At 24.0% G+C, this 27,769-nt stretch overlaps 3 protein-coding genes across 5 annotated transcripts; all 3 read right to left on the reverse strand.

Moving 5' to 3' along the window:
* Positions 1-1,246: 1,246 nt before the first annotated feature.
* Positions 1,247-20,226, reverse strand: LOC127291685 (uncharacterized). The gene is made up of 5 exons (XM_051320914.1): positions 20,085-20,226; positions 19,688-19,878; positions 1,786-1,959; positions 1,589-1,696; positions 1,247-1,494 (listed from the first exon to the last, which is right to left on the reverse strand). Exons 2-5 carry the CDS (start codon positions 19,862-19,864, stop codon positions 1,411-1,413), a joined length of 543 nt encoding a protein of 180 aa, XP_051176871.1. The 5' UTR covers positions 19,865-19,878; positions 20,085-20,226; the 3' UTR covers positions 1,247-1,410.
* Positions 2,165-6,708, reverse strand: LOC127291677 (dynein axonemal intermediate chain 3-like). The gene is made up of 3 exons (XM_051320899.1): positions 5,598-6,708; positions 3,711-5,234; positions 2,165-3,643 (listed from the first exon to the last, which is right to left on the reverse strand). The coding sequence occupies exons 1-3, from the start codon at positions 6,146-6,148 to the stop codon at positions 2,644-2,646; spliced, it is 3,075 nt and encodes a 1,024-aa protein (XP_051176856.1). The 5' UTR covers positions 6,149-6,708; the 3' UTR covers positions 2,165-2,643.
* An 892-nt stretch (positions 20,227-21,118) lies between the features above and the next one.
* On the reverse strand, positions 21,119-27,191 carry LOC127291681 (NAD kinase 2, mitochondrial). 3 transcript variants are annotated; one of them, XM_051320908.1, is made up of 7 exons: positions 26,947-27,191; positions 25,766-25,955; positions 25,342-25,660; positions 24,854-25,177; positions 22,722-22,809; positions 22,379-22,643; positions 21,119-22,288 (listed from the first exon to the last, which is right to left on the reverse strand). In XM_051320908.1, the coding sequence occupies exons 2-7, from the start codon at positions 25,812-25,814 to the stop codon at positions 22,059-22,061; spliced, it is 1,275 nt and encodes a 424-aa protein (XP_051176865.1). In that variant the 5' UTR covers positions 25,815-25,955; positions 26,947-27,191; the 3' UTR covers positions 21,119-22,058. The 3 variants fall into 3 exon arrangements, 2 of the variants coding, with proteins under 2 accessions (XP_051176865.1, XP_051176864.1); XM_051320907.1 differs by lacking the exon at positions 25,766-25,955 and having other exon boundaries at positions 26,947-27,190; XR_007844643.1 differs by lacking the exons at positions 21,119-22,288; positions 24,854-25,177; positions 25,342-25,660; positions 25,766-25,955; positions 26,947-27,191 and adding an exon at positions 22,909-24,604 and having other exon boundaries at positions 22,495-22,643.
* Between the last annotated feature and the right edge of the window lie 578 nt (positions 27,192-27,769).

A 27,769-nucleotide genomic window follows, 5' to 3' on the forward strand; every position in this document is an offset into this window, starting at 1 on the left:
TATTATTTATATATGTATATATATATATGTATATTTATATATTATATTTAAATTCAAGAAACATTTAGGATCTTGGGAAAAACGTGTACTTAAAAATCTGATAATCCTAATTAATAGTTGCGCTGGACGGGTTCAATTTTCCAAAGATGTTCATTTACAAAATATAATGATAATGACATAAAGTGGAAAAATTTTTAATTTAAGTGCCATTATTTTCATTGAAATTGTAATTATTTAATTTCTATTTTTCTAATTTTTCGTCCGAAAAAAATTTGCAATGATTGAAATTAAATATTTAATAGTTTTTAAATTATTAAATATTTCTTTCAAACATTTTTTATTAAATATTCTTTATCAAAATTTACTGTATCTATATATCAAATAGTTTATAAAAAATTTTTTATTAAAAATTTTTTATTAAATATATGTTTTTATATCAAATATGCTTTATCAAATATTCTCTAATGAATATTTCTTTTATTGAATTTTTGTACGTTTTGTGTGATATAATTATAAATCAATATAACTGAATTATTTCTTGGGATATTTTTTTTTTTTTCTTTACACTTTAGTGCGTTGGAAAATAATAATCATTTTGGACGAAAAATGTTCTCTTTGAGAAGAATAGTTTTTTTTTTAATTACGTTAAAATTTTAAATAAAAATTAACAATGTGGAAAGAAACGGAAATTAAAAATAGAGAGAAAAGTGGCACTTTCAAAATACAGTGATTGGCTGGTTTGTGAAATCGAAGCTATTAATAAAGAAATATAACTAAATAAATTAAATTTGTTGAGAACTTTTTGAAACCAAAAAAAAGAATATTATGCAATTTCCAGACACATAAGAGCTTTGGTTCAATTTCCACGATTTCTGTTTATAACAATTAATAATAAATTCTTGTGAACAAAAATAGAAAAAAAAAAAAAATTTTAATTCACCCAGTAGAAAATTATTTCTTTTTAATTATAAAAAATATTTATGATTAAATTTACATAAATTTAATTTTATAATGTTATAATAAATTTTTATTTTCTTTATAGCTTTAATTATCAATTCATTTTTCCAAAAATGAAATTTTTACAAAAAAATAGAAATTTACTTGTGAAAAAAAAGTTACCATTTTCATGTCTGGGTGATAAAATTTTTTTTTCGTACAAATTTTATGGAATTACTGTTGAAATCGCAGATCAAGACTTTGAATGTTTGCAAGGACAATAAGGCACATTGGTACTATTTTGTTTGAATTATTTTTTTTTTTTTTTTTTTTTTTTGTTGAAGTCCTTCGAACAATCATTTCGTCGGACTTGGAGATTTTTTTATGGATTTCTCATGAATCCTTGAAATTAACGGAGGATTTTCCGAATGATCAAAAGTGTTAAATACTCCTTCAGGTGTGAATTTTCACTTCTCATTGTGAGGTCATGGTTTTGTATTCCACGAATAGTAAATATGCTCCTAAACCATATGCCACTGTTGTGAACAATCCAAATACCTGAAATAAAATAATTTTTATTATTTAACAATTTTTTTTTTTTCTAAAAACGGAAATAATAATTTATTAAACAGTAAATATATTAATTACGTACTCCTCCAGTTATTGCAGCTCCTTTATTGTAATGACTTGGATAAGAAATCAGTACAGCGAGACACCCAGTGAAATAGAAAAACGTTATTCCAGCTGTATACATTACTTCCTGTAAAATTATTAATTAATTTTTATTTTAAATTCATATCTTAATATGAGAAATTGAATGTAAATAAAATTTAAAAGATTAAATCTTACCCAAGATAATACATTTTGAAGAGGATATTTTGTTGATTCTCGGAGATTAAAAGCGTAGACAACAATTAAGAGAAAAGTGATGATAAAAGCTACTGATCCAACAAAAAGAAACCAACTTGCTGGCGAAAATCGAGGAGCTGCTCCGACACAGATCATTGAAATTAATCCGAGAAGCTGAAAAAATCGAAAAACAGAAAATAAATAAAAACAAAAATTAAAATTTAAGAATACTTTCAATATTAATTCCATAAAATTTGTATACACAATGTTTATATATTGTCTCTCTAAATCTAAATAAATAAAATTTAACTTATTTAGATTTAGAGATTTTTTTTTCATTAATTATTAAAAAAAAATTTTTAATAATTGGAATGGAGATATGAAATTTTTAATATAATTGCCTAACAAGAATAACTTGTTATGTATATTATATTTTGTTCTAAACCCTGTGGGAACATTACTAAGCTTAATCTACTTTTGAAAAGAAATTCTATTGGTAAAATAAAGTGCAAATTTCTTCTTTTCACACCGCAAATTGTGTTTCTTGCAAAGCAGAATGTGTTGAAGATTCGCTTATCTTATCGCCCCTTACATAGTCATTGTCAAGCTTATGCTAAACATTTAACCTGTAAATATATTTATACATGTGCTCAACACAAGAATTTTATTCAATTTTTATTCTCTACATTTTTCATCTTTAAAATAATATTGAGGAAAAATGAGCTATTAAAATTTTGATATTTTATTTGGTTACATTTATAGAATATACATTAAGTAATTAAAGAAAATATAGAATGATATAATACAAATGAAAATTCATGTTTTGAATTTCAAAACAAACCTCGTAAAATTTGTAAATCAATCTATTTTCACTAACAACTCCCTACGTCTTCCTTCTCTTATGGCAGAGTTCCAATCAAATTTTGGAACAAAAGATGTTTCATGTAGTTTTTTAAGAGCTTCGTCTTTAATTTTGGAAAATTCTTCTTTATAATTTTTTTTTTCTTCTTCAGATCCTTTTTGAAAAATATTTTTTATATCCGATTTCTCCTTTCTTTCAACATATGGTAATTCCATACATAAAAGATCCTTGAAATATTTTTCCTTTAATAATATTTCCTGTTGAGCTTTTTTTAATTTAAAATTTCTATCATTTTGCTGTTGAACCAATGGCAATCTACTATCTTCTAATTGCAAAGGATTGTATCCCTTTTTTTTTAATAGAATTTTATTCATTCTCTTATGATCTTGAGATTTCCAAATATCAGCTTTTGGTTTCTTAATCATTTGAGCTTTCTTTTCAGCTTCGAGTCTTAACAATTCCTCTTGCTCCTTTAGAAATTTTTCCCTTGCTTCTTGATGTCTTCTTTTAGCTTCATCGGCAGCGCGTGTTTTTTTCCTCTCAATAGCTCTGGGATTTGTTTTTAGAAAATCTGATTGCCAAAGAAAGAAATTCCTCTTTCTTTTCACTTCCCTCCAGACAAATTCCTCAAACCATTCAATTCTTTCAAGGGATTCTTCATCGGATTCTTCTGGTTCGGAGAAAATTTTAAAGGCTCCATTATGATCACAAATTCCAATAATTTTTGACGAGAGACGTGAATATAGGCCTGTAATTGGTCCAGTGGATATAAATTGTAAATAAATTGGTTCTTGAGTTTTTCTTGTAATTTCCCAAATTTCAAGTTCACCATCAAATCTAGCTAAGAGAAAAATTCCTGCTCTACTGCTCCAACAGCAGGAAGTATAAAAACAACATCTTTTTCTCCATAGTAAAGGAGAATCTAAATAATCATCTTTCCAAATAGCAAAAATTCTCCCTCCAATTGTCAATATCACATCCTCCAAAAATGGACATCTGTATATTGAAAAATTATTTTAATTTAACCAAAGAATATATATAAAAATTAAAAATTTTTATTTACCTAGAAATTTCCAACACTGGTCCATCGTGAACAGTAGAACGATTCAAAAAATTACATCTTTCCAAAGATGATGATTCTGTTTCAAATTCTTGTCCCATCCAAGAGCAATTAATAATTTCACCTTCGGCAGTTGCTACCAAAAATCTTTTTAATAATTCATTTGTTCTCTCATCCAAATCTTTTGTCCTTAAATTTCCATCCTTGACAAAAGGAAGACATATACTAGTTGGTGAAAAACACCAAGATTCTTTAGGAAGTTGAAGTAGAATTTGATAAATAGGCCGAAGAATACCATTAAGTCTCTTTGGATCAAAGGATTCAAGAATATTAGTTTTTCTTGTTTTTGAACTAGGTCGGGAAATCACTTGCCATCGTAGATCCCAAATTGACAAAAGACCATCATCAGAAGCTGTGGCAAATTGTAAACTTTTTGCAAATGATTTTTGTAAACTACCATCGACTCGTATTTCATACCATGAGGGTAACCATTGTATATCTTTTATTGGAAAATTAAATAAAGTTTCTTGATTCGATACTACCACGGGTTTTATAATTGGAATTTCAAAATAAGTTTCATTAAAAATTAATAAATTTCGTAGATCCCAAATAACAATTTGTCCACTCGAACTACCTCCGACAAGAATATCCGGTTTGTATGGACAAAATGATATAACCTGAATTGTATCATGAGATGCTAATATCATTTTTGGATAAAGAGGTTCTGAACAGGACCAAATTAGCACCTGATTTTCAAGATAATGATTGTCTTCATTGTCTTCGATGATTTCATTTTTACAATCTTCATTTTTTTGATTATTATCTTGTGCGGAGTTATTCTTATCTTGTTGAAGCTTATCATCATTGTCAATCTCTTTATCTTCATTGGCATTTAATTGTAAATCGGCAGCATTGTTGTTAAAATTATTTTTCATTTTATTAATAGTGGATGATTTTATTTTAGTTTCTTTTTCATGAACATAACATATTGCAACAATATCATTTGTAATTGGATGCCAGGAAATGTCGGAGATAATTTTTTTATTAGTGAAATTTAAATTAATTAAAGAATTATTTTCTTTGTATATAATTTGATTGACGAGTATTGGTTCTTGGGCAATGTTTTGAATGAGATTTGATATGTCATCGGTGTGTAAATTGATGACTGTATTGTATCTAATGACATCTGTCACTTCACAAATATTATTATCGAGAAATAATTCTAAAGATGATAATTTTTTTAACTTATCTTCATTTTTTTCCTCGTCAGTTTGTAATGATTCTTTACTCGTGTATTTTTCACTTTCATCTATTTCTTCTTCCTCATTTTCTGTATTTTCATTATTTTTTAACGTCTCTTCATTTGAAAAACAATTATATTCATATTGAGTCCATTTGTTTTTTGGATATCCGGGATATGTTTGAACGCTATTCTCTCGACTTATAAGATTTGTTTGTACTGATTTGCAAATTAGGTTCATTTTAACATTTTCAAAAATTTCGTATTGTGGGACAATCTTCACGTATCTGAAAGTATTTTTATTATAATTTTTTTTTTTTTTTTTAGTGACAATGAAGGTTTAGTTTTTTCTTTTTTTGCTAAATAAATAATTTTGTTTCATTTCTGTTCTTTTGCTGGAAATATTAATTTTCTAGCTATACAATCAATAATTCACACGTGCTTTTTATGAGAAAAAAGTTGTTGAGAATTGCAATGACTTTTATTTACTTCTAGGTGAAAGGAATATTTTATAAAGTTTAATATTTCAAAAGTATATATTTGCTGTCTAAAAAAGAATATTTAATAAAAAAAAAATTAGTTTTTCTTGTATAAATTTAATACTTGAATTAGAAAATATCTGATTGAAAATATAAAACTTTAATTCATACCCATCTCGAATACAATCAACGGCACGATCTTGAAGATCACGATTCTGTCGTATGTGACAAATTGGCAAAGAAACATCAACTTCATAATAGGGTCTTGCATTCTTTAAGAATGTAAAGTCAAGGTCATCCTCAGTTCCCAATGAACTCCAGGGTCGTGGGGTCTTTTCCACTTTCATTCTTACATAATCATGAATCTTTCTATTTCTATCTCTATTCCTTTGAACCATTATATCACGTGCAATTTCCGTAAGGCAAATAAAAAATTCATTTGATTTTAATTCCCTTGAAGCATAACCTATCAAAAATGTTGAATCCTTGTACAATTCAATTTGATCTTTATATTTTTCAAATGGCGATTGATATTTGTTTGAGAGTTTTTTGACTATTTCAGAAGGAACATATGCAAATGGATATTCAAGAAATACGTCCTCATTTATAGCACAGTTCAATAGCTGTTGAATTTCCGGTTTGAGACTAACTTGTTCCACATCTTCGATATTTTCGTTCAAAAACGACCAGCTTACTGGACACTTAACCCCTTTTCTTGACATTTTTCTTGTGAGAGTTTATCTTATAGATGAGTCGCGTTACTATACTTATTTGATCAAGAAGCCTATATCATTGATCAAACAGGTTTTCCCTTGCGTCTTCCCTATTGCATGGCGGGGTCTTTGAACTTACTCTGGTTTTCAAAAACTGTTTTTTTTTTTAGTAAGAAATCATTTAATATAAATAAATTAGTTTTTATAGTTAAAAAGAAAGAAATTCAATTTTGAATAGAAAAAAGAATATAGAATTTTAAATTAGAGTAGACTAAAATAATGCTCACAATTGTTGAGGTTTGAGAGAAGGTATAATAATAGATAGAGAAAGAAGGCTAATGATGAATATTATGAAATCATCTTTAACGAGATGAGGAATGTCATATAGAAGGGTGAATGCACTAGTAGGTGTGAACGATTGGAACTTTGAACATTCAACTGGCAAATAGTGGAAAGAATTTTACTTTCACCTACATGGAAAGAATTCTCACTGTCGCCACTGACTTGTTTCCTATATGCTTTTCTATGCTTCTATTTTCTATACAAGTATATATATATATATATACAAATCGTTCTATATAGCGGTAAATCCTCATAAAACGAACATAAAACTCGTACAAAGTGAAATAAATTATAAAGAAATACTTTTATCTAAATAATTTAAATTGAAAAAAATTAAATTTAAAAAAAAAATATTTTTTCTAATAAAAATTAATAATAATTATAAAATATAAAAAATATTTCTTTGAAAAACAAATAAATGAATTATTAAATTATTTCTTTAATTAATTAATGTATTCAGTTTGATATATAACTTGTCAAAAAAGTTTTGAATTTATTTAAATAAGAATAATTAGAAAATAAGGACATTCGTTGAAGGTCTGTGTTAAACTTTCGCGAACTTATGTTCAACTATCTTGGGGAGTATTGCTTGTAAGTGTCTGAATGTCACGTGCTATAAATATAAGCATCGTAATGAGCAAAATGAGTAAAAAAGACCGACGTGTCAAGCGCATAGTTACAAACGTTAAATATGGAATAAAATCTAATAAAACAATAAATATTTTTATTTAAAAAAAAATGCTTCTCTTTATATTTTACAAACAGAAAAAAAATTTTTTTTTCTCTAAATCTGAATTAGTAAAAATGTTTACTAATTTAAATTAGTGACTCACTTTTTGCTTTAGAATTAGTTAAATTTTACTAATTGTTAGTAAAAGTTACTAATAATTAGTAAAATTTTACTAATTCAGATTTGAGTTAATAATACTTGAGTATTATCAAATAAATAATATATTTATTTGAATCAAATAATTTTTATTTGAATTAAATAATTTTTATTTGAACCAATAATTTTTGTATTTTAAATAAATTGATTCAAATAATAATTATTTGATAAAAATAAATATTTATTTGATAATATAGTCAAGTAATCGAGTAATTGAATCAAATAAATTATTTTTTTCAGTGCATTAATTTAATGTATTCTATATACAAGAAATATTTTTTTATTCTTGAAATGAATAATAAAAAAATTTACTATACTTCTTTTATTACTGAAAATTATGTAATTATGCTACTTGTCGAGTAGTAAATAGGATGTGACATTAAAATGAAAAGAAACAACAAACGTGACATGAAATTTAGAGAAATTTTGTACCTACGCATTTTTTTTTTTTTTTAAATAAATTATGAAATTTTTATGATCTCGTTAAAAAGTAGTTTCATTTTTCTTATGTTTGTTAATTTTTATTTTTTAATTCTTTTTAGTTATTTAATAATAGAAAACTTCTATAGAAATAAGCTCCAAAAATCTTTATTTGAAACAGCTATATGTTTTTTTTTTTTCGTGAATAATATATTTAATTCACCGTAGTAATAGATGCATATTTATTGTGGACCTATAACCCTGATATTATAATAAATATAGGATTATATGCATATTCTAGTCTATGGGTCATCTATGTCATTAAGCAAAGCGTTTATAACATGCTTTATTGAAACATGTATGTAATGACTTCAAAATTGTCTTCTGTGTAATTCACTAAGCAAAATACCCGTGGGTAGATAATCAGAGGATACACTATTTTAACTCTATATATTTGAAATCGCAATAAAAAATGTAACAATACGTACAATCTAAAAAAAAACATTGCAGACAAATTTTTTGCTTTATTCGCAATTAAAATTTTGATCCTTTTCGACCATTATTTATCTTATTACGATTCACCTGAAAAATTCACAATTTACTAAATTATTATTTATTATGTTTACTAAATGATTTTTTTGATAAGATTAAAAATTCCTTAATACAGAATAAATAATCACATTATGAGTAAATAATTAATAATAATAATAATAATAATAATAATAATAATAATAATAATAATAATAATAATAAATAATAATAGTTAATAAAATGATCTTGACATTTTTTTTTAAATGAGATTTTAACACTTAACTGATATTTAAGACCTTTAAAAAAAACCCATGACTCATTTATGACGACGTGTGAGTGATAAGTGATTTTTTTGTTAAAATTAAAAATTTTCTAATAGTAAAAAATTGGGAAATTTTTTTATTAAACAATATGATATCATTGTGATAAATTAAATATTCTCGTAAAATAATTAAATACTCTAAAAAAAAAAAAAAAAATTGGCACTGAAACTTGGCAGTAATTTTTTTTATATATTTATAAATTAAATAAAAAAATTTATAATTGGGCATTGAGCCAAGTTCTTATTAACTATAAATTTTCTCATTAATTAGCTTTATATTATATATAAATAGCAAGGGGTTAACAACTTATGATATAGAAATTTTATATATTTTTTAAAATGATAAAAATATTAATTTTTTAAAAATAATTTCGAATTTTTTCTATATCAGTTACTTTTTTGAACGAACTTTTTTTTTCTTCATCTTTTTGCGCCTTTCTAAATTTTTTTTTTTTTTTTTTTTTTTTTTTTTTTTTTTTTTGTCATACTAAATAGAATAAACTTAATTTAAATAACAATAAATGTCATCCTTATGCAAGAAACTTTTTAAAATAATTGCTTTTCTACATACTATATGAGAAGAATATTTATGTCACCATTGAGAAAAGATGTGATTGACTCGTGTATAATAATTATAAATTAAAATTCACTGCACCTAACGTAAAAATCCCTTACTCTATTAGATTTCAATTTTTTTTTGGAGAAAAATTTTTTCTATTATTATATAGACAAAGGTCGAGAGAAAACTTTTCTAAGAATTCGACTTTCGTTCATTATATATGAAATTATAATCTTAATTTAATTCATTAGTCAGTTAATTTTAATTAAATTAAATTATTTAAATTACGTCATCTTTGGGAAGTAAAAAAAAAAAAGAATGTGGGTCCAGATAGAGTGTAGGGCACTTTTGCTGGAGAGATTTTAATGAAGTTAAAGTGAAACTTTAATGAAATTTTAAATAAATGAGAACAATATCATTGAAGCGAAAAATCACTGGTAGGCCGATTGGGTTCGTTTACATTGGCATAGAGCCAGGAAGCGAATTATATCCGCCCTCCATCTGTTGATCGAGGAAACCAGGAGTGGCTGTATTAGTTTGGTTTAACTTACAATGTTACGATATATATATATATATATATATATATATATTATGACAAGTAAAAATAGTCAAAAATACTGCAAGGATGTTGCAAAACTTTAATTTTTTTTCTCAATTCTTATAACAAACGCTCTTAGAGTTTTCACTAATAGATTCTGACTTCAATGTGTAATAACAATCTCTCTTTGATATGTAAGAAAATTAAGGAACAATGCCATCGTTTTCAATTCTTGTTCACGATTTGATTAAAAATATTCCACTTTTATCGAGAAATTTATTTTTTAGTTAACATTTATAGATTTAAGATTAACATTTAAAAGCATATAATTTTAAAAATTAAAATTAGTTTTAAAAATTAAAATTAATTTTAAAATTTATTATAAAATGACTAAAATTTCTTTGGAAATTAAAATAAATGAATCAATTGAGATATGAGGGCTAAGGTCTTTTAGCAATTAGGCAATAATTATACATATACGAATTGAGATAATTTGATTGAAGATACCATTATATTTTTATTTTTTCATATTTGAATTCTTATTCATTTTTTTATTTTTTAATTTTTAAAATTCAATAATAAAATTTTTGATAATAATAATAAGAGAATTTTATGTAAATATATAAAAAAAAGGAATATATATGAGAAATAATAATTATAATTTAAAGTTATAACTCGGATAATAAAATGAAAAAAAAAAAAAAATGGAACAGTCGATGATGGGGGGGAAAAAATTTACCGTTAGTTAAAAGACATCTTTATTATTTTGTATTTGCATCACAGCCATAACTGTATCTTAATCAAATTATTCCTGATTATTATTAATTTTTCTTTAAAAAAAATATCTATTAAATTTTATATATATATAATTATAATCTTTTGCACCTTAGTCAAATATCTCTTGTATACTTTACGTAAAACTATTTCAGTCCCATTATCTGTGAGATAAAGGTATCGTTCGATGAGAGTATACAATCTCTCGATTGAATTTTATGACATTTATCAAAGAACTGATTTTTTTTTTTTTTTTTTTTTTGAATTAATGACAATTTTAAACAGAATAATTTTTAATATTAATTTAATTCGTTTTAAAAAAATACAAGATTTAATTTCTTTTTAATTAAAATAATTAAAATCAGGGAAATTTTTTTATAAACATATAAAAAAAATAATAATTTAATATAAAATAATATGGATATATGTGAAAAAATTTTTTTCGGATATGGTATTTAAAGCGAATATAGACAAAATAATAATGACATAATAAACAGAGCCGTGCGTATTTTTTTTTTTTATTATTATTATTGTGCAATGTCTCGTCTAGCGTAGGCGATTACGATACGAGAAACAAATCTGAGATCATCAAAACCTAATTTTACATGAATTATTAACATTTAAACAAATTCCCTCAGTTACTATATATAAAATGTTTCAAGGATAAACTTTTTTAGGAAAAACTTGTTTCTTTTCATAGATCTCTAGAGTATCTCTATCCTTATTTTGTTGATGATGAAGGTCAAAAAATTAAGTGAAAAAATATATATATATATATATATTTGGAGCAATAAACTATAAATAGATTTTGATTTTTGAAAAATTATTTGTTTGAAAAATAATAAATTCGAAAACGAAAAAATGAATATATAGTCAGAGAATGATTAGAAAAAATCAGGGAGTGCGGAAATCTGGTCATATATATGCTATATATGAACAGAGAAAGTTAATAGGTGTGCACATGCTGGCAATATATAAGATAAAATTACATGAGAATTGAGACGTGAAAAATATAAAAAGAAAAAATACGCGAATATGTTAAATTGTCTTGAACAAATTATTATTTAAAAATTCATAAAAATGTTTTCTCATTTAAATCTCCTCTGATACTATATATAATCTCTAAACACAAAATGAAATAAATTACAAAAATATATATGAATAAAAAAGTAAATATAAAAATAAAATTATTAATATTACAAAATTACTGCAAAATTTAATTTGAAAAAAAAAAATTTGAAATTAAAATAAGCTGCAACGCTTATTATTTTAATCCAATTTTGCTTATTTTAATCCATTTTGGTATTAAAATAAGCAAAATTGGATTAAAATAATAAGCGTTGCAGCTTATTTTAATGCCTTTTAATTTTCTGTGAATTTATTTTTTTAGTTAATTCGATGCAATTATATTTGGAGTAAAAAAATTGACAATGAACTTCGAAGATATTGTCTATTGCGTAACTAACAATAGTATAAAAAAAAAGAAAATTCTCCATAATACTTGAGTTAATTTATATTTAAAATATATTCATAAAACCACATATGTTCACATTTCACAATGAACAGTAGTTCAGAGTGTTTCCCACGTCTAATCATGCTAGTGATTACTATTCTAGTTGAGAGGAATGCACTCTTTTTACCATGACCGAAATTACCTTTAACATCTGAAAAATTACTAGAAAATTTAATAGAAAAATATATTTCTAAAGGGTGATTCTTATGTTCCGGATAAAATTATTTTTTTTTTTCCTTTTTAAAACAAAAATAATAGAATTGAAAAAAAATTTTATTCCGAACATAAAAATCACCCTGTATTATTGAAATATTTAAAATTGCGAAAAAAGAAATTATTGTAAAAAATCTTATAGACCGGAAATCAGGGCAAAAAAAAAAGTGACGAAAACTGAGTCCCAGGGAGATAATGTTAACTTTCCTAACCGGAAGTCAAACACGTTTTATTCACTATATTCACATCATATGTCAGAAAAAGTGATGAATACGTGTAAATATACACTTATACAATTATTAGCATTACATATTTATATTTTGAAGTAGGTTACATTTTTAATTTTGAAAAAATTGCTAATCAATTTATTTTCTTTGAAAAAAAAAAATTATATTCCAGAGTTTAATATTATTTGTTTTAAAAATAATGATTACTCAATTAAAATAATAATTTATATAAAATAGTTGATTAGTAATAATTGGAATTTTTTTTTTACAGTAATAATAAATTTAAAAACAATATTTTCTTGAGTATATGGCAATATCTATTCTTAAAAGCACATTTACTCTTCAAATAAACATATATCCTGTGCGTAATTAACTGAATTTAATTTGATTTTATACAAAGACTCTTTCTTTCCCTTTGAAGTGAGTCAAGAAACTTGAAGTTGAACCCACGTTGTTGATACACGATATATAAAAGAACTTGTTTCAAACTCAAAGATAATATAATTACTTATAGTCAAGGAAATAAAAAAAAAAATTATTTTTAACACGAAATTTCAACAATAATTATAAAAACATATTTCTTCCTTTTTTTTCCTATTTTAAATAAAACTTATTGTTCTGATTACAAAACCAAAAAAAAAAAAAAAAAAATTATTCTATCTAAGAAATTTTTTTTCAATTTAACAAAACCCCATTATTTGTCATTGAATAATGTAATTAAATTTTTTTTTAACTTGAACAAATTCTTAAAAATCATTATCATCATTCGAAGAAATCTCTCTCTCTCTCTCTCTCTCTCTTAATTCAAAAAAATTTCTTTGAAGAATCCCTTTTTTAAAAAGATAATCTTTCTTTCTTTCGAACAATATAAAAAAAATTCTTTTACTCGTAAAAGAAATTAGAAAAAAAAATTTTATTTGGAATCGAAAGAACTATTTTTTAATTCAGAGAAATATTTTTAATTCTTCAATAAATCTTCCGTAGTTTGAAAGAAGTTCTTTGAGAAATTTTTTTTTAAAATTTTGTATACAAAATTTTCTTTTGGCGCGTGCATTAAAATTCCAAAAAAAAAAAAAAATGGCAAATTTTGACAATTTTGGAAATATAATTGAGAAATAGAGGTGAAAAAAATGACTGTAAACAAACTATCTTTAACGAAGGTTAATAATAGTGATGTGAGTTGCTCGTAAATCTTTTTTTTTTTTTTTTTTTCTCGTATTTCGTTTTTACGTTCGCGCGTGCTAGCGTGAAGGCACGCACAAAATAAGTATGACGTTTGAATCACATATGATGTAAAAAAAAATCGTACCTATGTTGTAATACATATATATATATATATAAAAATATTACCATTCACGACAATGACTTTGTTCTCACGTAGTAAATCAATGAGAATTTTCCGTCTGTTCAGATTTAATTGCTATATAATATACGTGTCGAGGGCCGATTCGATCGACCTATTTTTTAAACTACTGCGCCTATGCAATAACAAAATAAATTATTTAATCACAATCGAACTGTCAAAGACATTAGTCTGTGATTTTTTTTTTTAATTTTCAAAAAAATTTAAATTATAAAAGTACATTGAGAAAAAAATTAATAATTCCTTTGATTCAAAGAAATCAATTTCTTTGACAAATTTTTCTTTGATTCAAAGAAAATTTATTTGTTACAAACAAATTATTTTTGATTCAAGAAAAAAAATTATCTTCGTTTCAAAGAAATTTGTTATTTAATTCAAATAAATGTTTCTTTGACCCTATATTCAGAAAAAAATTCGTTTGAAGCAACCAAATTTTGGTTAAATTAATCAACAAAATAAATGCATTGATATACAGTTAACCAAACATTTGGTTGCATAAACCAAACGTTTATTTAGCCCAATCAAATTTTTTCTTTGTTGAAAAAATTTATAAAAAAATAAACCAAACATTTATTTAGATCAAATAAATATTTATTTGAATTAAACAAATTTTGTTTGAACTAACCAAAAAATTGGGTCAAATATAAAAAAATAATACATTTGTTTCAAACATATCTTTTTTTGAGTGTATATCAATGTCAGAATTTCTTTGATTTAATGCACAAATTTCTTTCATTCAAAGAAAATTTTTTTGTATCAAAGAAATTTTCTTTGAATGAAAAAAGTTTTTTTTTGTTTCAAAGAAATTTTTTTTGAATGAAAGAAGTTTTTTTTTGTTTCAAAGAAAATTTTATTTTGAATGAAAGAAAACAAGTTAAAGAAACTGGTTTCTTTAAATCAAAGAAATCTTTTCTCTGGTTTTCAAAGAAAATTAAAAAAAAATGTTTAGTAATTTTTTGAATGAAAGTAAATTTTTTTGTTGGTGTAAGAAAAGTTATTTTTGAGTTTAAAAATAATTATTATACACCTAGAAAAAAATGGTATATTTGTCTCTCATAGTCTAATAAATATTTATTTGATTTAAATAAAAAATGTTATTTACGCCAAATAAATGGGCTAGTAGGCTGTGAGACAAATATACGTTTATTTAATTCAAATATATTATATTTGTTTCAAATATATTATATTTGTTCAAATAAAATATTTCTCGGGATGTAATTATATAATAAAATAATAATTTTTAAATTTTAATTTTTTAATATAGTGAAAAACAAAATTTTTGCAAAAAAAATTTTTATTTGTCATATATATTTTTATGAATCAGGTTTTTATCAGTATAGGAAAAATGACGTTTCAGTTTCGATAACATAATAATATAATAGTATATATGTAGCTTAGAGGTAAGATGGCCGGGCTCAAGGATATCATGAATTCTTAATGAGTCGCATTTCGATACCGTTGTCTCGTCGCGAGAATATAGAAGCTTATAGTCAGTGAAGAATGTGGGACGCCACGTATGGCCATCAGGATGAACATTTATGGATATCCCACTGTTCATTCGGCGAGTGTAATCATCACTATTAGAACCACCTACATTAAACTATTTTTTTTTCTATATTCATTTATTCCACGCGGAAGTTTGTTTAAAAATTATTTTAAAAAATTTTTAATAATTCGCTTTTTGTTGCGCGATGAAAAAAAAAATTGGTATCAGATGTTCAATTACGTTTTGCATTGATTTTTTTCGTGACCCTGCTTGAAGGGAAGTCAATTTACATATAAGGTGAATTTTTATTGACGGGAAAAACAACTTTATAATATATACCCCGGGAATTCAAGAACGGAGAGAAAGTCATTAATTGATATGGTTCGACGAGTACTTGTAAAAAGGTGCACTGACCCGAGATATAAACTTCAATTTTTCAAATTTCTTTAAGATATATATTGTCTCAAACAGAAAAACCCTGATTTCAATTATTGTTAATAGGACAATAATGAACAAACAGAAAAAAAAACCCAACTTCTTTCGTTTTATCTCGCAGTCAATATTATTTTATTATATTATCATCCATGTCATTTTTAAAGTGAAATACTAAAAAAAAAATTATCTTTAAAAAGATGAATCATTTATAAGATAAAATTATTTTTTCTTAATATTTTCATAAAGTTTTTTTAATTTTTTACTAGTAAATATTTGAAAATTTTTTCAATGACGAAAAAAAAAATTTGAAATATTTTATTATAATGAACACATGAATTTATAATTAGAGGAAGTTTACTGAATGATTTAATAAACTTTACTATGAAGACAATAAAAAAATTGCGACATAATATTATAAGTCAGGATGTAAGAGAGGAAGATGATGATTTCATTGCACGTAATATTATTACTTTTCTAATTAAAATGAAATGATGAAATAATTTTTTTTTTTTTTTTTTTTCTTAAATGACAATATAAATAAGTGAAAAAATAAACAATAATGATAAAATAGTAATAATTAAAATACAAATTTTTTAAGAGATAATAGTCTTTCAAGTCTCATGCACCGTTGACTAAAAAATTCCCGTTACAATGGTTCGTGAAGTTGAACGTCATTGTAGAAACTTTTTTCTAAAAACATCATTTTTTTTTCTCCGTAAAAATTCCCATTCATAAATAAATAAATAAATAAATAAATAAATAAATAATAATAATAATAATAATAATAAAAGAAATTCTAAACTATTGAATGTGAATTGTATTTATGATTTTCAATTAGTAAAGACTTTCTCCTTTATACAAAGTATCGAATTGGTTCATTTTTGAGAATAATAATTACAAATTGATTTTTTTTATATTTTTGGTCAAATGTCAGTAATTTCACTGGTAAATTGACCATGGCACAGGCTCTGTATTATTGCATAAGGTGATACCGGTTTTATTTAAACAGGATTTCTATTGCGCTTTCTAGGAAGAGAACCGTTGAGACACTTGGTGTATAGTAAAAAAGAGAAAAAATATCAGAAATTTTTTTTTTTTTTATTTTTAAGATAAATATGATCTGATACCAAAATATGATCAATAAAATATATTTATATTCGATTTTTTTTTTTTATATAAATTTTATTTGCGGTATATTAAAGTAGAGAATTCGAGCGTAAAGAAAATAAATGTCGCGTCAATTTTTTTCAAAATAACAATATTTATCACTTTTATTTCGTCTTTATTAAATTTGAAATTGAATTGTGTGTGTGATATTTCCTTATATTTTCTTCCGTGTTGTTTGAAATATTGGCGACAATTCAAGGATTTTTGTATACTATAGTCGGATTTTATTTTTTATAACCTCGTAAATTTTAAAGAGCAGAGAAGAATGATCAAAGAAAATAAGGGAAGAATCTGGACACCATCTGAAAATTCACAAAAGATTCACCTCTCTTATTTTCAATTATATTTTCTTGCATTTTACGTTAGAAAGTCAGGAAAGTCTCTCACAATTACCTTTCTTATATTCTCTCTGTCAAATTCACAGAATTAAAAAAAAAAAAATCATTTAAAAACGTTAAAAAAAAAGTGAAAAAATTATATTTAAAGAAAAAATATATATTATGACACGTTCTATTGTAGATCTTTTATAAATATTTTATATATAGAGAAACAAAAACTAATATTTAAAGTTCGTGATTCTGTGGAGAATTTTACATTACGTAAAAAAAACAAAAACTTTTTAACGATATTTTTCTTGATATATTTTTTTTTACAAAAATATTTAAAATAATTTTTTGTTTAAAAAAAAAATTTTAACCTTTGTAAATTAAAAATATAGACTTTTTGTAATGAACATATCTATATATTTTTCTACTATATTGAGAATCTTAATCAAAGTGATTGTAATCAATGTATACTTGAAAAAAGTTCATATAATGCAACACGCGATGCATTATAATATAAATCTTCGCATAATTTTTCACTATATATACATTTGTTTATTAAATAACGGCGTAAATTTAACTTTCACATGATTTTATTAAAATTTTCCCTTTCAACTATCGTAAATTTATAGACAAATTATGAAATTATAATAATAATTATTATTATCTAAATTTTTAATCAATGAGATTAATATAATAAATTAATTTGTCTAAGAAAAATAAATTTTTTCAAAATTTACCTATACTTTTTTTCTTGGAAATTTATTTTTCTTAGACAATTATAAATTTAAAAAAAAAATTGATATTTTTTTTTTAATAAAAATAAAAAAAAAATTTCTTGTCAATAATGTTTTTTTTTCTTGAATTGTAATTATAATACTGACGTAAAAGTATATGTAATATTATACTTTACTCATTGTCAGCTATATGAAGATGAATATATGGCAGATGTGAAAAGAAATTTAATTGTGTTAAAAAAAGAGATTTGAAAGGCGTCCTTCTGCAAATGCATTTATGGTGTTATTTATGGTCGAGAGTATATAGGCGCAATTCTCTAAGTTGTTTTTTCACTAAAGATAAAAATACATATTATAGACACTTTTTTATTAAATAAATCTTCTTTTTCTATTGTCGAGTTAATATTTATAATCGAAGAAAATGAATTTATAAAATATTCTCAATGTTCGTGACAATTTTTCATTTTATTATATCCATAGTAGATTGTATATAATAAGAATAGATATAGCAGCTGTGATTTTTTGAAAATTTGTTAATGACCCCAACAGCTGGTTCTAGTTTTCCCGACTAAAACATGCTGTTTTTTTTCTTTCTACATATATAGTTCCATAAAATGTTCCAAAAATAGTTTCCGTGCCCCATTTTAAAAAAATAACCAAATGAATATAATAAAAAAAAAATTTAAAGAAAGTAGTTTTCTATTATTTGGACTTAAAATTCCATTAAATATTAATTTTTTCCTTATATTTATTAATAATTATAGATTCGTTCGATAATTAAAATATTCTTCTTCATTATTGTGTGTTTTTAATGTTTTATCTGTAATAATAACGTTCAAATTAGTCTTTAAAAATAAATTAATTTCTCTATCTTTAACAAAATGTGCTTTTAAATACTCTAATATTTTAGAGTAAAAATTCACTCTATAAATAATATTTTCGTATTTTACTTCAAAATAGTTAAAATATTAATCGTTATTAGTCAACTCCTAAATTTTAACTCTCCTGGGAGTTAATTTAGTAAAATTTTAACTTTTTACTTTTATTATTAATAAATATAAGGAAAAAAATAATATTTATTGGAATTTTAAGTCAAATAATAGAAAACTACTTTCTTAAAATTGTTTTTTTTTATATTCATTTGGTTATTTTTTTTCCTTGAATCAAATAAAAGTTTTTTAACATCAAATATTTAAACAATTTATTTCACTAATAATTATTAGTGTATAAATTATGAAAATTAATATTCATTAAATTTGCTAATAGAAAAATTTTAAAAAATATAATTTAATTTAATAATAGAATTAAATAAACATTTATAAAGCCTGGTAATTACCTGACGTAATATAATGTAAATGATAGTAACTTCTTTTCAGTGAAAAAAAAAAAAATTATGCACTTAAGAAGAAATTAATTTACTCAAGTAATACGCGTGACTCAACTATAAAATCCAATAAATGTTATATTTTTAAAATATTATCACATTAAAAATTAGCAATATTTTTCATAAAAATATTTATTAATAGCAATAATATTAATTATTAAAAATATCCTCTAGAATTCAATAAAAGAAAATGAGATTTTATTTTATTTATAATCGCGCATTTCTTGAATCGAATAATTCTTTTTTAAATGAATTTCTTTGGCAAAAAAAAAAAAAACTCCAAAACAAGAAAAGTAATTATTATTATATAAAGTATAGTAAAATTTACCAATTGGACAATTTTGAGCATGCCAGGTTTATTCCTGAAGTACTCCGTATTAATATCATTGAGAGTGAATCCTGGATTTTGTCCAGGTTCTGTTTTAACTGTTGGTACCTGACGAGGATTATTCCCCGTGGTATGAGTTGTAGTTTCGTGAACTGTGACCACAGTTTCCGACATCATGCTTCTCGATGTGTCTATAATAATTATTTAGTTGTTTTTAATCCTTGCGCACAATTTTTTGCACACAATTAATAATTTCGCGAACTGTAAATTCACAGGAAGCACTTTTTGGAAATAATAATTTTTATTTTTTTTAAATAATTTTTTTCGCGCGAATTTTTTTTTTTGACGATAACCCAGGTAATATAAATTTAAAAAAAAAAATAAATAAATTGCTCACCGGATTTATACAGTTATGGGACACCTGTTAGATCACTATTGAGAAGAATTCAGAACACAAACCGCTACAGCGGCAATACCACTGCATACTAAGGCATGAAGCCGATCCGCTACTTTTGCCCCAAACTCCACGTGCCCCTCGTCGGGACTTTTCAGTTCAGTGACGGCTTTTAATTTTCTTGTACCCTTTCGTTAAATTCTTAGGCTTTTATTTAAACTTTTATTTATATATAAAATTTTTTTTTTTAATTTTCAATATTTAAATAATTTTTTTTATATAAAAACAAAACATTTTTTAAATTTACTTTTAACATTAAAATTATGTAAATTTTAATATTAAATTACAATAATTCTAAATAATTAATAATAATAATAATAATAATTTTAGTTGTCCGGAATATAGAATAATGACTTTTAATTATTCAAATATTTCATTTAATTTAGACAATAGTTAATTATTGTCAGTATTTTATTATTATAAAAATTTATATTATATTCTATTCAGTTAATTTATATTTACAATGAAATGACGCATTATTTGACAAACTTGACCGATAATTTATATTTAGATTGGAATTTGACCTGAAAAAATGTCGAAAGGAGAATAACATTTCTCTTGGAATTATAAATTTCTCTTGGACCATAAATAACGCACGAAGTAATAATAAAAAGTTTTAAATATATTTACTTTTAAAATACAAAAAAATAAAAGAAAGATCAAAAACAGTTATTTTTTTATAACAGAAATTGAATGAGAATTTCAATTTAAAAATTCGCGATTTTTGAATTGTGGCGCGAACTCGTTTTGCTTTCATTGGTTGGAAATTCAAAATATTAGATGAGCGACATCTCGTAGCGAAAGTGTACTACTAAATTGTTTGTATATACTTCATGTTGACAATACTGGCGGTAAAACTTGAACTTAGATTTTTTCCTTAAAAGTAAGGAAAGAAAATTGTAATTAATTAATAACGTTAAAAATATTAATGACACTAAAATTGCACAAAACATAAACATTAATGAAATGAAAATGAATTTTACTTTATGAATTTGATTTATTTATACCAGAAAAAATTGCATATAATATGAAAGTCAAAATTTGTTACATATACTTTGGATAGGTACATATAAAAAATAAAAATCGTAGATTTTTCGGTACTACGTAGAACCTGGAATTGGACTTTTTCTACCAACACCAAGTAAATTTTTTACATAAAAATCTTTTCCTAAGCATCATCCTATATATATAAATATGATTTACCCAATATGCTCCTTTAATCCTAAGGATACGATTTTATACGTTTTATACAAATTTCTACAACGTTCGATGTTAATATTTCGTATTACACGTAAAACAGAAAATATAAATGTTTTCTTTTTATTATTATTTACTATATATTTTAAACATTGGTCGACGTTGATTTCATTTACATATATATATATATATATATATATATATATATATATATATATATATATATAAAAATCATTTAGGATATTAATATTCTTTCAACAATATATCTTAGATAATATTCTCAATTAAATTTATGAGAAAAAAGAAAAGTAATAACAGGAGTGTTAAGTGTATCGTGCATTATAAACACGTGCAAATTACCGTAACTTTAAAAATACAGATTAATAAAAAAAAAAGAAGAAGAAAGAAAGAACACACTTCTGTACATGAAAAAATCTCTATTTTTAAAAATTAAATATTGTAAATTTCTTTTCATTGAAACCTGCAACCGGCTTTATCACATTATTTTTTCATCGAGAACACACTGATTTTTTATTTATATATTTATATAAATTATATACAAAATCAGACTTTCGTGATCTCGAGTCGAAAGAGTTGTTTGTTTTTTTTTAAGTAGAAAATATATAAGTAGTCTTTGTAACAAAAAGAAATAAACATTTAGAATGCCTTGTGAATGGCTTTTCTTTCCAATAAAATGTGCATTAACTCTTTCATTTGTAGTTATTCTAAGACGACATTTCGTAGTGAATCTTCGGGATAAGTTTCTAAAATTGCTATGGTTCCCATTGGAAAAGGAATGGAGATACCGCCATCAATAACAAGCGCAGAATCATGACACAATGATCGAACCATTACTTTCATACAAAATCCTCTTGGATGCATACTTTTTGGCAGTGGCCAAGTTTCCGAGACAATCATATCGCGAATTGCATAATTCATTCTGCCGTCCTCTGTAAATGAAAATTAAATATTTTTCAAAAATAATTAACTTAAAAAAAGGAAATTTAAATTTATAAAAAATTAGAAATTTAATTCTTTACCTTCCGAGAATTGCAACCTATTATTGTACTCGGAACAAATCTTTTCAACTTCTTCGTTGAGATAAATTTTTTGCGGTTCCGCAAAAGATAAAACTTCCTTAACTGTCTGTGGACTTAGACAACTTATCGATCTGAACCAACTTGTTGAACCTGTTCCCGTGCTTACACATAAACCTGAACTTTTGATTTTGTGATATTGTTCCTCATCGTCCAATTTAACAAGTAGGGAACTCGTTCTTGCTGATAAAATTTCGCCTATAAATACCTAGAAAACATAAAGAAAAATTGTAAAATTACAAAAAAAAAATTTAAATAATTAAAATTAAAAAATATTAAAAATTACTTCGTTCAGAGCTAACCACGGAATTCGTCTCTCTTCTGGAAGCTCCTGAGTTGTATCTACCATATCCTCTTCTTTCTCAAAATAAAGCCTGTAACAAAACATAAACAAAAATTAAAAATTCATGAAATTAATTTAAATTCAAAAATTTTTATAATTATTTTTATAAATGTTACAAATAACAAAGTACCATCATCAACATCCTCATTATTTAGTCTCATAATTAAAGCAGCTTTATCCCTTAATCGATGTAATGTCATTAATTCATCTTGAGAAATATTTTGATCTTCAAAAAAATTTATTAACATTGCAGCCGCTTGTCTTGCGTCATTTGCAGTAATATCAACAACTTGTATATTAGGTTTTATATCAATATAATCACCATTCTCCTCTTCTTGTACAGAACGAATAATTTCCTCATCAGTGAGAAATATTTGCGATGAATTATCATTACGAATCCAATTCATCACATTTTCTCTATTAATTAATATATCAAATGTTTGTAAAATTCTCATCAATTGAGTAACATTGTTTTCTAATTTATTTGTATTACTCTCATCATCCAACCAAACAGTACTCCATGAATTATTAGTTACCGAAATTTTATGCCACGCTTCCGATAGCCAATAAATAACATTTTTAATATTAATAAATCGCAAATAATCCATAATTCTATAATCATCTTTAACATATTCAATTATATTCGAAATAAATCCTTGACGATAAAATTCTTTTAAATTATCAACAACATGTTTAGTCACTGATTGTATTATTGGATTAACATCTTGGGGTAAAAACATTGTGACAATATCGCCGTGTTGCAATTTTTCAATATCAGGATGAGGAAATTGATTATCAATTGTTAAAATAGCTTTTACTGGAAGTCCTTTTGATTTTAAAAAATGCTCCACTTTTGGTACAAAAACATCGTCAAACCATTCTTGAAAAAGATTTGAATCTAATAGGGAATATTTTCGATATTTATAATAAACTGGAAGACTATTAAGTACTTCGCCTCGTGATGTACGTGGACTTGGAAATTGTCCAATAATCATTAATGGAATTTTCAATGATCCTGATGCATTAACACAAATAAGTATTGTCAAACGATCGATATTTTTTCTAAAATATGGTACATCACGTTCCATTTGATAAATTAATGATTTAATTGGAAGACTTAAATAATTTAATGTTGTCACATTACAGTGAAATATTTGATCGTGTGATAAATTCTTTTCTTCCACATATTTCATTATAATTTCATTACATTCAGTGACAAGTTGTGTATCATTGGGCGATGATTCAAATGTCGATAAATCAACATTATATTTATTTTTCCAATTTTCAATCCAAATTTGTGAATTAAATTGTGATGATCCAAAGAGTTTTTCATTAAATACAAGTGCCTTACTTCGTATTTCTTCTTTAGTAACAGTGTTGATTTGATTTTTCATCTGATTATACCATAGATAAACAGCATCACCTAATTCTAATGGTTCACCAATTTGTTTATCATTTTCCTCTTCATATTGATCAAAATTGTTAAAATTTTCTATTCGTGTTCTTTTGACACGCGAAAATTGTGCCATTATTCAATAAATTTATATTTTTCAATAATTCACAAAAATTTAAAAGCCGAAAAAGAATATTATTTACATTTAACTCTTTTACGCGAAATTTGAGGTTGGAAAACAAATCACAAAAATTATTTCTCTCATTCTCCGATAGAAGGAACCTACATCGCGAATCAGGGACGTATTACAAAAGCAATTTTATGATCTAAATTTTTATTAAAAAAAAAAAGATAATTTTTTACTGCAAATTTTATTGTATGTGTTAAAAAAAACGGAATAATCTAATTCGAAATTAAAAAAAAAAACGAAATAAATTATTATTTATTATTAATAAATAATTTTATTGTAAAAATTTTTTTTAAATAATAATTATTGACGATAAATAATATTAATAGTTAGTAAAAAAAAACTACTGTATTTTAGATCTTTGTTTAAAAAAGAATTTTACAATCAGCACATTAAATTGCAACAAAATGACTAATGATTTTTTCAAGGATTTCTATGCCTATGTATAATGTATAATGTTATATATATATATGTAAAGACAAAGAAACTATTTACCTTTGATTCGATGACGTTCGACATTTTTCATGTAAATGAGATGGAGGTCCCCAAATATTGTCACCTTTCAATGTAATTCGAATCCTCCTTCTCATGGCAAATTTATATTCACCGTCCTTTAATTTACGAAAAATTTCCGGTATATCCTCAGTATATTTTGCTGGCAATAAAAGAAATCCCTCCGACGATTCAGGATCAGAATTAATGCCCATTATTGGTTTTTTATTGTCAGTTATTAAATTGGAGGCCAATAAAAATGTTCCATCACCTCCAACTGGCAAAATTAAATCAGCCCATGCCACACTTGAACTATCTATACTCAGCCTAAAATTAAATTTGTTTTTCTTTAAATAATTATTCATTTTTTTTTTTTTAATAAATTCATGTAAATCAAATAATTAAATTAAATTAAAAATATTTTAAAATGCAAATTGATCAAAATTTGTTAAAAAAAAAAATCAAAAGGGTCACAAAAACAAAATGTGTACCTATCCATAATTTTGTATTCTATATTGAGATTCCTGAGAACCTCAGTTGTTCGCAATTCTGCAGCTTTATTCCTATAGTGACTGGTGAGCATTGCCTCGTAATCGGAACCTCTTTCTTTCAATTTAAGCCTGAGGAGAGATTCATCGAGGTCAGGTTCGCGCATTTTTTCAAACTGATATCGTGAAATCTTCGTCAAGACAAGAACTCGCTTTGGCACAAAACTTGATTCCTTCCGTGAAAATATTTTAAAACTGCTTAAATTGGATCGTACCTTATCCGAGAATGATGGACTAAGAAATAATAACACCTGCAGCGATCCTAAAATGAAAAAAATAAAAAGAAAACCAAATAAATATTATCTCATATTCATTAAAACAATATTCGGCGAATAAATTGCAATCAAAAAAAATTAATTGCGCTTACTTTTAGTTTCTCTCTTGATCACATTGGAATTTCTATGCAACATTTGCATTTTTTTTTTCAATCTTGTATATATATTTTTTTTAATTATACTGAGAAAACTTGTACTTTATATTGTTAAGAACTTTTTTTTTTTTTTTTTTTTTTTTACTATTTTGTAAAAAAAACTTGTATAACTGCCAATTTTAATTTACTGAAAAAACAGTTTATTTATTTCTATAGGAAGCAAAATTATTTTTAAGCAATCTATTTTTATGTAGAATTCCATTAGTTGCATAAGACAATAATTGAGGTCATAATAATAAGACAACACTAGTATAAAATGATATTGATTGGCTTTTTTTTTTTTTTTTTTTTTTTTTTTTTGTATTGCGTACTTTCAGCAATGTAATTTTTAATTTGCAATTTATTAATGAAAATTAAAATAATTTTAAAATAATGAAATTACAATTTGTTTTTGTACAAAAATTGTGAATGGGCAAAAGTTTTTTTAAATAAACAATGTTCAATTGAAAATTTGTAAACATAAAATTTATATCATACAATCTCTTAAACATAAAAAAAAATCATTTGACATTTGAGAAATTTAAAAAATTATTGATAATTTACATTAAATATAAGTAAAATATAAAAATATTTATTCTGACAAAAAAAAAATGTTAACTCAGTCCTGATATATTGCATTTTCACTTTTTTAAGCAACTCATTCGGTAATTATTATTATACCGGTTCATAAATTCTTATGCAAATAATGTGGATCTTAACAAAAGGTATTTGTTTAATTTTCTAAAAATTGCAAACAATACTAAAAACTAACAATAAAACATGAAATAAATAAGCGAGAGATAAACCTTCAAATGTGACCTAACCTCTTATAACCTTAATACATATAATTATGTGCGTATAATTTTTAGTAAAAATATGTTCTTTTAAAATTTTTTTTTTTTTTTAATGAAATAATTGAAAAAACTGACAAAATGAACATCGTGAGAATATACAACAAAAACAAGTTGAAAAGTAATTTAATTCGTAATAATAAGTTCCTTTTTTTTTAATTTAACATATATGACGAGTCACCTCATTTATTTAACTATTATACAAAAAAGCATATTTAGGTAAATAATTATTTAATACACACTAAGGAAATTGGAAATAAAAAAAAATAAATAAATAAATATACTTACGTTGTACTTCTCTGTACAGGTTTTTGCTGAAAATCGTCATTGCACTTATTTTCAAAATGCACATAAGCATAAACAAAAATTTACACGCAACACAACATAATCCCCTATCAACAACAAGTAAAAGTACAAACACTAACAAACAAGCTGTAATCAGTACAATATATTATTTTTCCCGGGATAAAATATATATTCTTTTCCACCAACGAGCAAATATACGCAACCTAACTTATTCTGACAAGTGTATCGGCAATAAAGATCTCTGTTAAACTAATTACCATTTCGTCATCATTGATGAATCACCTTTTTGAAAGTTAAAATATGTAGATCAAAGTTGTTACATCAGATATTATATAGAAAATTCTTTATAAAAAGCAGATACAGTTTTTTTTAAACTCCTATTAAAATAATGTTTTTATATTTTTATTGCAAATATTCACATATATAGACACGTATATTTATGTATACATAGATAAAAATTTTTGCGGGAATATTTGAAATTCTCTTCAATTATAACTTAATATTAATTTTAAAACTAACGATTAAATGATTAAATTGAAAATAAAAATCTACGAATTTCAATAAATAATTTATGAGTGAAACAAAAATAATAAGATTTAAAAAAAAATAATTATATATTTTTTGCAAATAATTTAAATTTGCGATTATTACGATAAGTCTTTAAAATGAAAATAGTATAAAAATAGTTATAGAAATATTTTGAAAATTAAGTGAAAATATTTAATAATGAATTTTAATTAAAGTTAATTAAAAGGGAAATTTTTTAAAATAAAAATTTATACAAAAGAACTTGTCCCGTTTTATT

This window comes from Leptopilina boulardi, unplaced genomic scaffold (genome assembly GCF_019393585.1).
Source record: "Leptopilina boulardi isolate dan_hultmark-lab unplaced genomic scaffold, ZJU_Lbou_2.1 LbouV2_150, whole genome shotgun sequence".
Taxonomy (NCBI): domain Eukaryota; kingdom Metazoa; phylum Arthropoda; class Insecta; order Hymenoptera; family Figitidae; genus Leptopilina; species Leptopilina boulardi.